The sequence below is a fragment of the Onychomys torridus genome, chromosome X (genome assembly GCF_903995425.1).
Source record: "Onychomys torridus chromosome X, mOncTor1.1, whole genome shotgun sequence".
NCBI lineage: Eukaryota > Metazoa > Chordata > Mammalia > Rodentia > Cricetidae > Onychomys > Onychomys torridus.
The window spans coordinates 51,573,904-51,586,982 of record NC_050466.1 but is presented as its reverse complement, the minus strand read 5'-3'; the positions used below and the strand labels follow the sequence as shown (position 1 = coordinate 51,586,982).

Sequence of the window (13,079 nt, the reverse complement as noted above, 5' to 3'; positions counted from 1 at the left end):
GTTTATTTGTCATTGTTATTATTATTTTTTGTTGTTTGAGACAGGGTCTCTCTATGTGGCCTGGGCTGTCCTGTAACTTGCTCTGTAGACCAGGCTGGCCCCAAATTCAGAGATCTGTCTGCCTCTGCCTCTGCCTTCAAAGTGCTGAGATTAAAGAAATGTGTGCCTTAAGAGACATGACAGAGTTGGAGAGATAGCTCAGGAGTTAAGAACAATGGCTGCTCTTCCAGAGGACCTGAGTTCAATTTCCAGCACCCACATGGCAGCTCAACACTGTTTGTAACTCTAGTTCCAGAGCTTCTGATACCTTCACACAGACATACACGCAGGCAAAACACTGATACACATAAAATCATTAATAAAAGAAAAAAATATGAGTTTTTTTTCTTTTATTTGAGATAGGGTCTTACCCTGTAGTCTAGGCTGGCATTAAACACCTGGCTCAGTCGCTTAAGTGCTGGGGTTACATATATGTACCAGCATGCCTGGTGAAACAGGGCTTCCAAGTACAAGACAGACTAATTAAATGGCCTAGCTGGAAATGGGGTTCTGCCTTATCCTATAGTGTAGGTAGAAAACTAGGTGTTTGACTGCATGTCTTAGAGACAGAACTGAGATCTCTTTGCATATGCATAGAAGTAGAGTCTTTCCAGGTTGTTCAGTTGTATAGTATTGTAAACTTCAGCATTAACATGCATTATCCACAAGATTTTGAAAGATAAATGGGTTAGAAGGCAGGCTCAGGTCTGTGGCCTTGATAGGTGGTATTAAGATGGAAGGGGAGACAAGCAAGTTGGTGCTTGCCTTTAATCCCAGCACTCAAGAAGTAGGTGCAGGTGGATCTCTGTTTGAAGCCAGTCTGGTCTACATAGAAAGTTCCAGGATAGCCTGGGTTACATAGACCTTGTCTCAAAAAACAAAAAAGATGGAAGGGGAACATTTTTCTGTGAGGTGGTAGTGAGCCCATATAGAGACAGGGAACCAATAAAGCTCTTGTCTGGCTGTTGAATGTTTGTTGTTTTGCTGTAGTGAGCTATCAGTCTGTTCCCTTGCTTGGACTCTTTTTTTTTTTTTTTTTTAACTCTGTTGTAAACATCAAGTCCTGTTTCAGAGATGTGATAACCCACATAGTCATAGAGTACTCCTTTCCTCAAGTTCCTAGCAGAAACACTGCAGGGTAGAGTGTGAGTTAGTATTCCGCATAGCTTCACCTACTCCCTGCAGCATTGGGCATTTTCCCTTAATGTTCAGTGCTTGATGGGATTTGTTTAGGCAAGACTTCCTCTGAATAGGTCAAATGTGCCTATAGATTACAGGCACAGCTGTTGGGTGCCAGCTACTCTCATACCTTTTGAAATGTTTTTAGCAAGACTCCATGAGGCAGCTTTTTCCACTTATGGTCTGAGTAGCTTCTAGCGTAGGAGCCAATAGGGTGTATATAGGTCTTGCTTAAGTTGAACTTCATGAAATGCCAAGCTATAATAGTTAGTGTAGTAGTACTTTTTCATTGGGACCATCAGCCTACAAATAATGAGACTTATTAATTATGAAAGCTCAGCCTTAGCTTAGGCTTGTACCTAATGAGTTCTTATATATTAATCTGTATTCTTTTTTTTTTTTTTTTTTTTTTTGAGCTGAGGATTGAACCCAGGGTTTTGCGCTTGCTAGGCAAGCACTCTACCACTGAGCTAATCCCCAACCATAATCTGTATTCTTTTATGTGGCTTGTTACCCTGTAGCTGGAGTTTTCTCCAGTCCTGCTTGGCCCACAGTTAGGGGTCAGGACAAATCTCTCTCACCCACTAGTCCCACAGCCTCTCAGTCCCAACCAAGTAAACACACAGAGACTTATATTGCTTACAAACTGTATGGCCGTGGCAGGCTTCTTGCTATCTAGTTCTTCTATCTTAAATTAACCCATTTCTATTCATCTATAAGTTGCCACATGGCTTGTGGCTTACCGGTATCTTTACATGTTGCTTGTCATGGCAGTGGCTGGCAGCGTCTCCTTAACTCAGCCTTCCACTTCCCAGAATTCTCCTCTCTCCTTGTCCCTCCTATACTTCCTGCTTGGCTAGTGGCCAATCAGTGTTCTATTTATTAACCAATCAGAGCAACACATTTAACATACAGAACATCCCATAGCACTTGGCGGGACCTGGAGAGAAACTCTCCATCTACATTACCCCATCTCTGTACCACCCATCCTGCTTCCTTCATGTCTGGCTGGTTACTCCTTTCTTCTTTCCAGAGTTCTCTCTCTGCCCAGAAGTCCCTTCTATACTCTCCTCCTAGCTATTGGCTGTTCAATGTTTTATATCATCAATCACAGCAATACATCTTCACACAGTATACAAATACCCCAGATTTCCCCCTTTTGGTCTAAATAAAAAGGAAAGCTTTTAACGCTAACATAGTAAAACTATTTACAGTAAGAACAATTATCAGGTAAGAATTAGATTCATAATGTCCAGTTTATTTCTATTTGGCATATTCAGAGAAAATACTCTATTATTTATCCTTTCTTTGTGAGTCCAAAGTTTTATACCTAAACCACTTTCTATCATAACTTGTATTACCATCCTAAAAATATCTTTTTAGATCTTCAAACATTTTCTTGGATAAACAAGCTTTAGTGTCTTTCAACCTTATAAACTTTACATCTTTTATGTAAGTTTCTTTTCTGAATTTGGCAACAAGGAAAACTGTAGGCAAAGTTTTTCCATCCCAGCAGCTGCTTCCAAATTACCACACTGAGGCTTATAATTATTTGTAACTGCTCAGCCAATATCTCAGGCTTGTTACTAACTAGCTCTTACAACTTAATCCATTTCTATTAATCTATATGCTTCCCCAAGGCTCATGGCTTTTACCTCTATCCCATTTTGTGTGTCCAACTCCTTTGTTCACTGTTTGTCTGGCTACTCTTCTGACTCCACATTTTCTTATCCCATCATTCTCCAGTTTGGCTTTCCTGCCTAACTTTATCAAGTTCAGCTATTGGCCAGTCAGCTTGTTTATTAAACCAATCACAATGACATATATTCACATAGTATACAGAAGGATTATTCCATATTTCCCCCTTTTGTCTAAAAAAGGAAGGTTTTAACTTTAACATAGTAAAATTATATACAACAAAAACAGTTATCAGGTGAGAATTACAGTTACAATATTCAGTTTGTTTGTATTTGGCAAAATTAGAGAACATAACCTATTATTTATTTTATCTTGGTGTCTTAAGTTTTATACAAAATTTGCTTTCTGTCATAACTAAGGAAAACTGTAAGTTTAACTATTTAGTCTTTAACTCCATCAAAGACCACAGAAGGGTGAAATGTTACCTAATGACAGGGATATCAGGCTGTCTAGAAAGTCACCCGAAGTTCCTCTGCAACATTGGGGCATCCAACTCTGGGCTACAGGCCTAGCATATGTGACAGACTTTCCTGTGAAGCAGGGGATTTTGAAGGACTGTCTTACCTGGTCTTGGCATTTGGAAAGTATACTGTCAGCAACTGAGGCAAGGGAAGTTCTTTTTGTCTATATGGCTAGCTTTTTCCATAAAGAAAACAAACTCCATACAGAGTTTCTTTAATGCCTTTCATCTTCTCTGAAGTAAATTGATGTTGCCAGGAGCAGATTGTCTCACTGTTACGAGAAGCCTTAGGTTATGAAACATATTAAATGCCATATCCCATAGGTCTTTGAAGTTTTTGAAGACCATCTATCTAAATATAATATCTAAGTATTATATAAATATATAATAAATAATCTAAATATTTTTATCTAAATAAAAATCTGTAGCTGGGCAGTGGTGGTGGCACATGCCTTTAATCCCAGCACTCGGGAGGCAGAGCCAGGCAGATCTCTGTGAGTTCAAGGCCAGCCTGCTGGTCTACAGAGCGAGATCCAGGAAAGGCACCAAAACTACACAGAGAAACCCTGTCTCAAAAAAAAAAAGAAGCAGCAGCAGCAGCAGCTTTGGGCTGGAGATATGGCTCAGAGGTTAAGAGCACCGACAGCTCTTCCAGAGGTCCTGAGTTCAATTTCCAGCACCCACATGGTGGCTCACAACCATCTGTAATGAGATCTGGTGCCCTCTTCTGTATACATAATAAATAAATAAAACTTAGAAATTATTAAAAAAAATATATCTGTGTATGACCTTGAAAACATAACATGACTAAGTTTGACTATTATAGATGACTATTAATCTGTATTTCTTAATTATAGATTACATTTTTAAATGAGCTGCATAAGCACAATACCCTAAACAAGAGTAGAAATATACATACAGTATAACAAAATTAACTTTAAATTTGTATCAATAAACCAAAATCCATACCAGTACAAAATATTTTGAGAGTAATAGTTGTTTTTTTGGATTAAAGTAGATTCAATAGTCTACCTTTTCCTATATCTCCCTTTTTTTCTTTTCAGAAAGAGATCCTTGAATCCAGTCTCTTTTGTTTAGTGTTTTTCTGACTATGACCATAACAACTTGCAACTAACACCACCACCCACCCACCCCCGCCCCAAACAATGAGAAACATCCACTGAAGTACCAGAAACCACCTACCCTACCTTTTGGGAATGTGGGCATCATGTTCTTTAGACTGCTTCCTGTTGTCTGAGGGCAACAGCATCTTTAGGGGACCTTGAGAAAATTGGGATAATGGTCAAGTCCTGGGAGAGCTAGCTGTATTATTTTTGTTTAGTTTTTGTGTGATGGGAAAGTGTAGAGCTTATCTGAAGTCCTGGTTGGAGCAATCTGTGAGGCTAGACCATCTCAGGTAGCAGTTTTGAAGTTGTTTTAGATGTAGAATTTTGAGGAAAGTGCAGCAGAGGCATTCTGAGAGGCTGGATCACCTGGGCTATTTATTTTTATTTGTATCTGTTTTTTTTTTCTGAAAACATAAACTTTTAAAGATAACATATATATCTGCATTAACACAAGTATGGGGGGTGGCTGAAGAGATGGCTCAGTGGTTAAGAACACTGGCTGTTTTTCCAGAGGACTTGGGTTCAATTCCCAGCACCCACATGGCATTTTACTACTGCCTATAACTCTACCCCCAGGGGATCTGACACCCTCACACAGACATACATGTAGGCAAAATACTAATGCACATAAAATTAGAAAATAAATCAATAAAAAAACCACAAGTGTGGAATGTACAGTGCATACCAAGTCAGCTAAAGATGATTTTTTGTTCTATGTTTGAGCAGGTAAAAGACATACATAAACTTTGTAAGTCTGTTTGGACTGCATAACCAAACCTCTATCCATGCCATATGAAAGGATGGCATGTAATACTAAGTCATGAAGATTCTCTAGCCAACAAGATTTACCTTGTTTCATCCAGTCTCAGAGCTGTTCTCATGTAAAGAAATCAGTATATATATGTCCTATAGTCTTTTATTTTTTTCTTTATGTTTGTAGCCAAGATTCTCAGGAGGTCTCCCCCAATCAAATCTGATCTTCATTAATTTTGAAGAGACCCATAGCTTTTTGTGTGGAAATAAAGGTATAACTTCTCCTCCAATACAACGTATTTCCTGACTTCTGTTCTGAAGTTAAGGCATCTTTAAAATGTATAGGCTGGTTCAATTCAACAGTTTTTTCCACAATCCAACATCTTTCAGCAGCTGTCATTTTTGTTCATTAGCATTTAAAAAATTCAAAGTCAATAAAACACTATACAGGGTCCAGATACCCTGTGTTTTTCCTATCCTTACGTGGTTTATTCTTTTTATATTTCTTTACTTTTTAAAGACTTAATATTTTCGAACTATTTATTCTATACCTATTTATTTTCTTCAGTATCTAAGCACATTTTAAAGCATACTATATCTGTTTAGAGATTTTCTTGGTTTGGAACTGATGTTTTGTGCATCTGCAGAGTTTTCAGGCCTCAAAAGTCAAATCGTTTTTTTTTTTTAAGATTTATTTTATTTTATTATGTATACAGTGCTCTATTTGTATGTGTTCTTGCAGGCCAGAAGAGGGCACCAGATCTCATTACAGATGGTTGTGAGCCACCATGTGGTTGCTGGGAATTGAACTCAGGACTGCTGGAAGAGCAGCTCTTAACTGCGGAGCCATCTCTCTGTCAAATCTTAAAGGGCTAGTCCATCCCCTGCATGGTTCTGCACTGGTGCCTGGCTCAAGCTCGCAGGCAGCAGCTAGTGCTTGCCTTTGTATGCTGAGCACAGGCCCACCTGAGAGACTGTGGGACTAGGAAACTATGTCTAGCTCTTTGTCCAGAACTTTTCTTTTTTCTTTTCTTTTCTTTTCTTTTCTTTTCTTTTCTTTTCTTTTCTTTTCTTTTTTTTCTTCTTCTTTCCTCTCCTCTCCTCTCCTCTCCTCTCCTCCCCTCCCCTCCCCCCTCCCCTCCCTCCCTCCCTCTTTCTTCTTCCCTCCCTCTCTTTCTTCCCTCCCTCTTTCTCCTTCCCTCCCTTCCCCCTCTCTCTCCCCCTCCCTCTCTAATTATATTTTCTAATTATAAAAATAATGGATATTTTTAAATGCAAACTTTAAACACTTAACAACCCCTTGTAACATATATTACATAGTTAATCATCATGAATACTTTGTGTTGAAATATTTACAACCAACCGGGAATCATATACATTTTCTTTGTGCTTTTTCCATTTATATGCTGTACTTTAAGACATCTTTTGATAGCAATTGCATTCTTTTTAAAGAATGCATCATTTTCTCCCATAATGATACCAGTTTAATTCCCACTTTATTTTATTTTATTGGTTTTTCGAGACAGGGTTTCTCTGTAGCTTTGGAGCCTGTCCTGGACTAGCTCTGTAGTCCAGACTGTCCTCGAACTCATAGAGATCCACCTGCCTCTGCCTCCTGAGTGCTGGGATTACAGGCGTGCGCCACCACTGCCTGGCTAATTCCCACTTTATAATAGGCATCCTTGCATTTGTATAGTAGGAGATTCTTACATCTTAAATTAACCCATTTTTGTTAGCCTGTAAGTTGCCACGTGGCTCATGGCTTACCCTAGTACCTTACATCTCACTTTTAATGGTGGCGGCTGGCAGCTCTCTCCCACCCAGCCTTCCATCTCCCACAGTTCTCCTCCTACTTGTCCCGCCTACCCTATCCTTCCTGCCTGGCTACTGGCCAGTCAGCGCTTTATTTATTTTAACCAATCAGAACAACATATTTGACATACTTGAACATCCCCACAACACATTTGTATACAAAAGAATCTGTGGGATAAATTCATAGAGGTAGAATTGCTGAACCTGAGGGTATGAATTTTTTGTTTTTTCGAGACAGGGTTTCTCTGTAGCTTTGGAGCCTGTCCTGGACCTTGCTTTGTAGACCAGGCTGGCCTCAAACTCACAGAGATCCACCTGCCTCTGCTTCCCGAGTGCTGGGATTATAGGCGTGCGCCACCACTGCCTGGCTAATGTTTTTTTATTTTCTATCAGGTGTGTTATATCCTACTGTCAGCACTTGAGTGCTTGCTTCATGGCACAGATTTAATGCAAAGATGCTAGGAGGGCAGGCACATTTTGTAATGCAAGATGAGCTTGAAAACCAAGTAGTCTCAAACTAGAAACTGCAAACTGAACAGACAATGATATCTTGCCTGTCTCACATAGAGGTGTGTTAAGAGCCTCCTTCAGATAGATTTTGTTTTGTTTTGTTTTTAGTCATTTGTTTGAGACAGGGTCTCATCCTGTAGCCCTGGCTAGCTATGACTTGTGACTCTCATGTCTCAGTCTTTCAAATGCCAGGTTTATAGGTATATACATCACCATGTTCAGCTCTTCAGGTAGATTTTTATGTGCTGACTTCAAAAAAATTTTCCCCTATTTTTTGGTGGTGGTGGTGGGAGAGAGTGTGTCATTGTATGTAGCCTTGGCTGACCTAGAAGTCACTCTGTAGACCAGGCTGGCCTCAAACTCACAGATCTTCCTGCCTCTGCCTCCCTAGTGCTGGGATTAAAGGTGTATGCCACCAAGCCCTGCTAAATTCCTTTTTGAGGTAAGTGGTGGGAGAGATTAGTAGACACACTAAGGTTCCATATCTGTATTACAGACCAAAGATTCTGAGGACATATATTATTAAGCCAGAGCACTGTGCATCTGACAGTGGCTCTTGTGGGAGCAGAGGCTGTTCACTCACTCATAGTTTTTGCTATGTGCCCTGTGTTAAGCACTAGGGTATATAGAGGAGAAGGCTTTTGCTGTCAGTTTGTAGTCTGCTGTGAGGAAGATGGACAGGAAACACAGATTGAAGATAATTTCAGTGACAAATGTATGTTATAAAGATAACATAGAGTGATATGACCAAATGACTTTAAATCTGATAGCTGTGTATTTATACATATAGATATCCTGCTATAGGTGATTGTATTAAGAGATTTCTTCTTTTTATAATTTTTCTGTTTGAATTTTTGATGGACATGAATTCCTCTTTTAAAAAAGCCTTTAATTACAGTTTATTGATGGTAGGGGACACATGCATGCCACAGTGTGTATGTGGAGGTCAGAGGACAACTAGCAAGAGTCAGTTCTCTCCTTCTGTCCATGTGTGTCTTGGGGTTTGAACTCAAGTGGTCAGGCTTAATGGCAAGTACCCTTACCCACAGAGCCATTTTGTCAGCCCATGAAGTTCTTCTTAATTAAGTAAAACATAATAATGCTCACTGTTGCCAATGCCTCCTGGACAGGTTTTGTGAGCTTTCTACCAACAGGACCCCTGACTGATCAGTTAAGTGGCTGGCAGTCCAACTTGAGAGAAATTGACAAACTGAGGTTGGGAGTATCATGGGAAAGGGAATCTATCTCCATTGCCAGCAATGCTTCAACCCTGAATAGCAGCATCTTGAAGTGTAATACAAGCTCATGATCTAACTAGAGTAGGGTAGGCTTGGTTTTTAAAAGGTTAAATGGAGGTCTAAGGTTGAGAACTTTTGATAAAACCTCCCACAAAGGTTGTATAAGAATTAGTACTTGGATTTGAAGGAAAGGAGTCTTGTTAACTGTTTTCCTTGTCAAATGGCCATCTCTGTTCTACCATAGATGCTGTACGTGAGATCCGAAAATATGACGATGTGACAGAAAAGGTGAACCTCCAGAACAATCCAGGTGCCATGGAGCACTTCCACATGAAGCTTTTCCGTGCTCAGAGGAATCTCTATATTGCTGGCTTTTCCTTGCTGCTGTCCTTGTGAGTAGGGAGGGGTCAGAGACTTGTGGAAGAAGTTGTGGGCTAACCAAGAGTATAGAGCTGTGTAGTTTGGCCTTCTCCTGTGGCTTTAATTCCTCATTGTGTGTCCTGGTTTGTGTTTGATAAACCACATAATTGCCTCCTGACCTCCAGAGGCAGCATGGAGATTGGGAGGGGGTTGAACAAATTCCAGAAAACCTTTTTTTTTTTTTTTGAGACACTGTTACTGAATATTACTGGCTATCCTGGAACTCACTGTGTAAGCAAGGCTGGCCTTGAACTTATTAAGCTCTGTCTTACTATATTTTGTAGTAGGTCAGATGTATTACCATCTTATGCTTTGTTTGCTTGTCGATTGAAGTAAGTGGCAAAGCTTTACCTCTGGGAAAGGATCTTTGGAGCCCATCTCATAAGGGACTAACTAGTTTGGGGCCTTTTGTATATAAGGTACTGAGTTGTGTAGAGTGGGCAGAAGTAACATGAATGTGTTGAGACTGACCCTGTCCTCAGGGCCTTCCCTAGTGTAAATTTGTATCCAGATCATGTTGTAATCTAAGGCTGCAAGGGTGGCTGATGGGGTAAGATTTGTAGCAGGAATCTTAAAGGTTCTTATTAATAAAAACAAACCCGAGGCAGGTTATTGGGGTGAATGCTGGAAGATCAGACAAGCAGAACAAGCCACAGCTATCTCACCTTGCCAGTTCCTCAGGTGATCCTGTTTCCTCAGGCTGGAAGCTTCTGAGTCCTCCTCCATATGAATCTCAGCTGAACTGTGTTGCTCCAAAGCCTGAACGCTTAACCAACCAAATGCTTAACTAACTACATGCTTTACTCCTCTAGTTCCTGGTCCTCACGCCTTATATACCTTTCTCTTTCTGCCCCCACTCCCTGGGATTAAAGGTTGGATTTCTGGGTCACCATGCTTAGCTGTTTCTAAAGTGGCCTTGAACTCAGAGATCTGGCAAGCTCTGCCTCTCAAGTGCTGGGATTAAAGGTGTGTACCACCACTGCCCAACTTCTGTTATGGCTTACTCTTCCCATTTTCTAGCCACCATTTCTGGCTTTGTTCTAGTGGCTGTCTGTTCTCTGACCCCAGATAGGTTTTTTTTGGGAACACACAATATTTCAGGGAACACAATACCCACCACAAAGATTAGATGAGGTGATAATGCGTATTAGTGTCTGGAGCCCTGTTTTCTGCCTCTGGTTTCACCCATGGTCTTTAATCTAAGGGCCTAGCAGAGAAGTAGACAGACATGCTCAGGTTAGGGCAGGTGGAAAAGTATTTAAAGGATATCAATAATAGGCTGGGAATATAGCTCAGTAGTAAAGGATGTGCCTGGTATGTGCAAGACCCTGGGTTTGATCCCCAGCATTGTTCAAACAGTAAAATCATACCTAAAATGTTGGTTGCTCTGTTGTTGAGGGCCAAGTGTCTTAGTCCATTTGTTCTGTGGTAGTAAGTGCATTTCTCACTGTTCTTGAGGCTGGGGCATCTGGAATCAATGCATGGAGAGGCTTGGTGTCTAGTGAGGGCTGCATTCTGCTTCTGAAATGATACCTTGATGCTGCATTTGTATTCTCTGAAGGGGAGGAACACTGTTCTCACATGCTAACAACATAAAAGCCCAAGTTAGTTTCCTGTGGACCTTTATAAGACACTAATTCATTTATGAGGGCAGAGCCTTCAAAGGTTAATGATTTCCCAGTAGGCCCTACTCTACCTCTTAGTATTATCACAATGGAGATTAAGCTAAACACATGAATTTGGGGGGCCATTCAGACAGTGCTACCATGTGAGTGTGTGGATTTTCATGCTAGGTTTGAAGATAGTCATTCTCACCTGGCTTTAGGCCCAAAGACTCAAGATTTGGTGTTTAAGGTATTTTTACTCTCTTAATCACTTGGCATGTTGTGCTTTAGTAGGCATTAGTATTCTACCTGTCCGGATTTTAGCTTTCCAGAAAACAGCCAGTTATGATCTTGGATTTTTTGGATCCAAGTTAAGGAGAGTGAAATATGGAGGCAAGTGAGGGTGTGTGTGTGTGTGTGTGTGTGTGTGTGTGTGTGTGTGTGTGTGTGTGTGTGTGTGTGTGTGTGTATTTATGTTTATGTGTATGTGAGCATTAAATATTTTTGTGGTACCAGGCCTTGAACCCAGGGTCTCTTGCATACTAGGCACATATTCTAATACTAAACTATATCCTTTGCTTTACTTAAATTTTTTCTCATTAGATTTAGTTTTATTTTATGTGTATAAATGTTTTTCCTGCATGTATGTATGTGCACTACATATGTGCCTGTTAGATCCTCTGGTATTGGGGTTATGGGTAGTTGTGAGACACTATATAGGTGCTTGGAATTGTATTCATGTCCTCTGCAAGAGTAACAAGTACTCCTAACCACTGAGCCATCTCTCCAGACCCCTTTGCTTTAAGATTTGAAATGGGGTATCATCAAGTTGCCTGGGCTGTTTTTCAAATTTACCATTTCTTTTTATCCTCCTGAGTTGCTGGTATTATTAAATATATGTGAGCCTGCTTGGCTTGACATAATATGTTTGATCATCTTCAAGCTTATCATCTTCAACTTTAGGAAAGTCAGGAAATGAGAATGCTGAGAGGCATTGGCACATACCCTAGATATATAGAGTTTTTTAAAAAATATGATGGGGATGGGACTAGGGCTTGTAGCTCAGTGGTAGAGTGCCTAGTGTGTTCAAGACCCTAGGTGACATCCCTAATGTGCACACACACATACACACACACACATGCACAGAGTAAGGAGAGTGAAAACCTGCTGTTCTGCACGGGGAAATAAGAACTGTAGGAAAAGCAGGCTTTACATGGCTTTGTTAAGTAAGGAGATGGAGGACAGATTGAAACCCCCAGTATATAAGGCTCTACCAGGATGCTAAGCTTCTCCAAACAATTAACTTTGCTTAGACATGATGAAATTTTATTCAAAAACTATAAGATCAGCTAGAAATGGAATTGCTACTGTTCCTTTTTAAAAATTTAAAATTAAAATTTTTTTTTATTTAAAAATTTTAAAGCCTACTGCACCCAGTATTCCCAGGTGGTCTCCCATCCAAGTACTAACCAGGCCCAGCCCTGCATAGCTTCCGAGATCAGGTGAGATCGGGTGCTGTTCAGGGTGGTATGGCCGTAGACTGCTACTGATCCTTAAAGAACTCCAGAGAGGGATAAATGTTGAAAGGCAACAAACATACTTGCTTCCCAGTTACCAAATAGAGAAGGTGAATGGGGAAATGACTAGAATGGGAAGATTTTATTTAGATCTGAAGTCATATTCTAGAGAGGTGGTATGCCTTTGAGAAAGGGGATCTGAATTACTGGAGAGTACTGTAAGTATCCCTCCTTTCTATAGATCAAACATAAGAGTCTCAATATTTGCCAGGCTGAAATGTTAGGGGAGATTTGCTCATGTTGATTGCTCTGAGACCACCACCAATGGAGCCGACTTTTGTTTGGAGGGTAAAGTACACATTCAGCTGACTGGAATGGGCCATGAGTTCTCTGGCAGACTAAGGAGAAAGAGAAGCACACAGAAAAGGAAGAAGTGGGGCCAAGGGGTTGCACTCACTTAGATGAAGGAAGTAGACTCAGGTTTATTCCTTAATATTTATCCCCAAGTTTTATTTTCCAATAAATGATAAAATATCCCAATATGGAAAGTTCTCAGGGACCCAATGCTAAAGTGTGGGCAGGGTGATGGCCTAACCAGTGTACTTAGGTGTAGTTCTAATTCACATGAGTTGCTACTATGCAGATCAATGCCATTCAGATAGAGGCCACATGAAGCTTTCTGCTCACCCTTGGCCTGTTCCATGCAGATGAGACTGTGGTGA

The 13,079-nt window shown here is 40.4% G+C and overlaps 1 protein-coding gene and 1 non-coding gene across 3 annotated transcripts in view; one reads left to right on the top strand and one right to left on the bottom strand.

Annotated features, from left to right (window-relative positions):
* Bcap31 (B cell receptor associated protein 31) overlaps positions 1-13,079 on the top strand; it is a 35,474-nt gene that overhangs the window by 4,693 nt on the left and 17,702 nt on the right. For both annotated transcript variants that reach the window (XM_036174253.1, XM_036174254.1), the window contains one exon: positions 9,061-9,208. In XM_036174253.1, the coding sequence (XP_036030146.1) occupies positions 9,061-9,208 (148 nt within the window). The remainder of the gene's footprint in view (positions 1-9,060; positions 9,209-13,079) is intronic.
* Positions 12,262-12,381, bottom strand: LOC118574853. The gene has a single exon (XR_004943751.1). It is a non-coding gene; the product is annotated as a 5S ribosomal RNA (ribosomal RNA).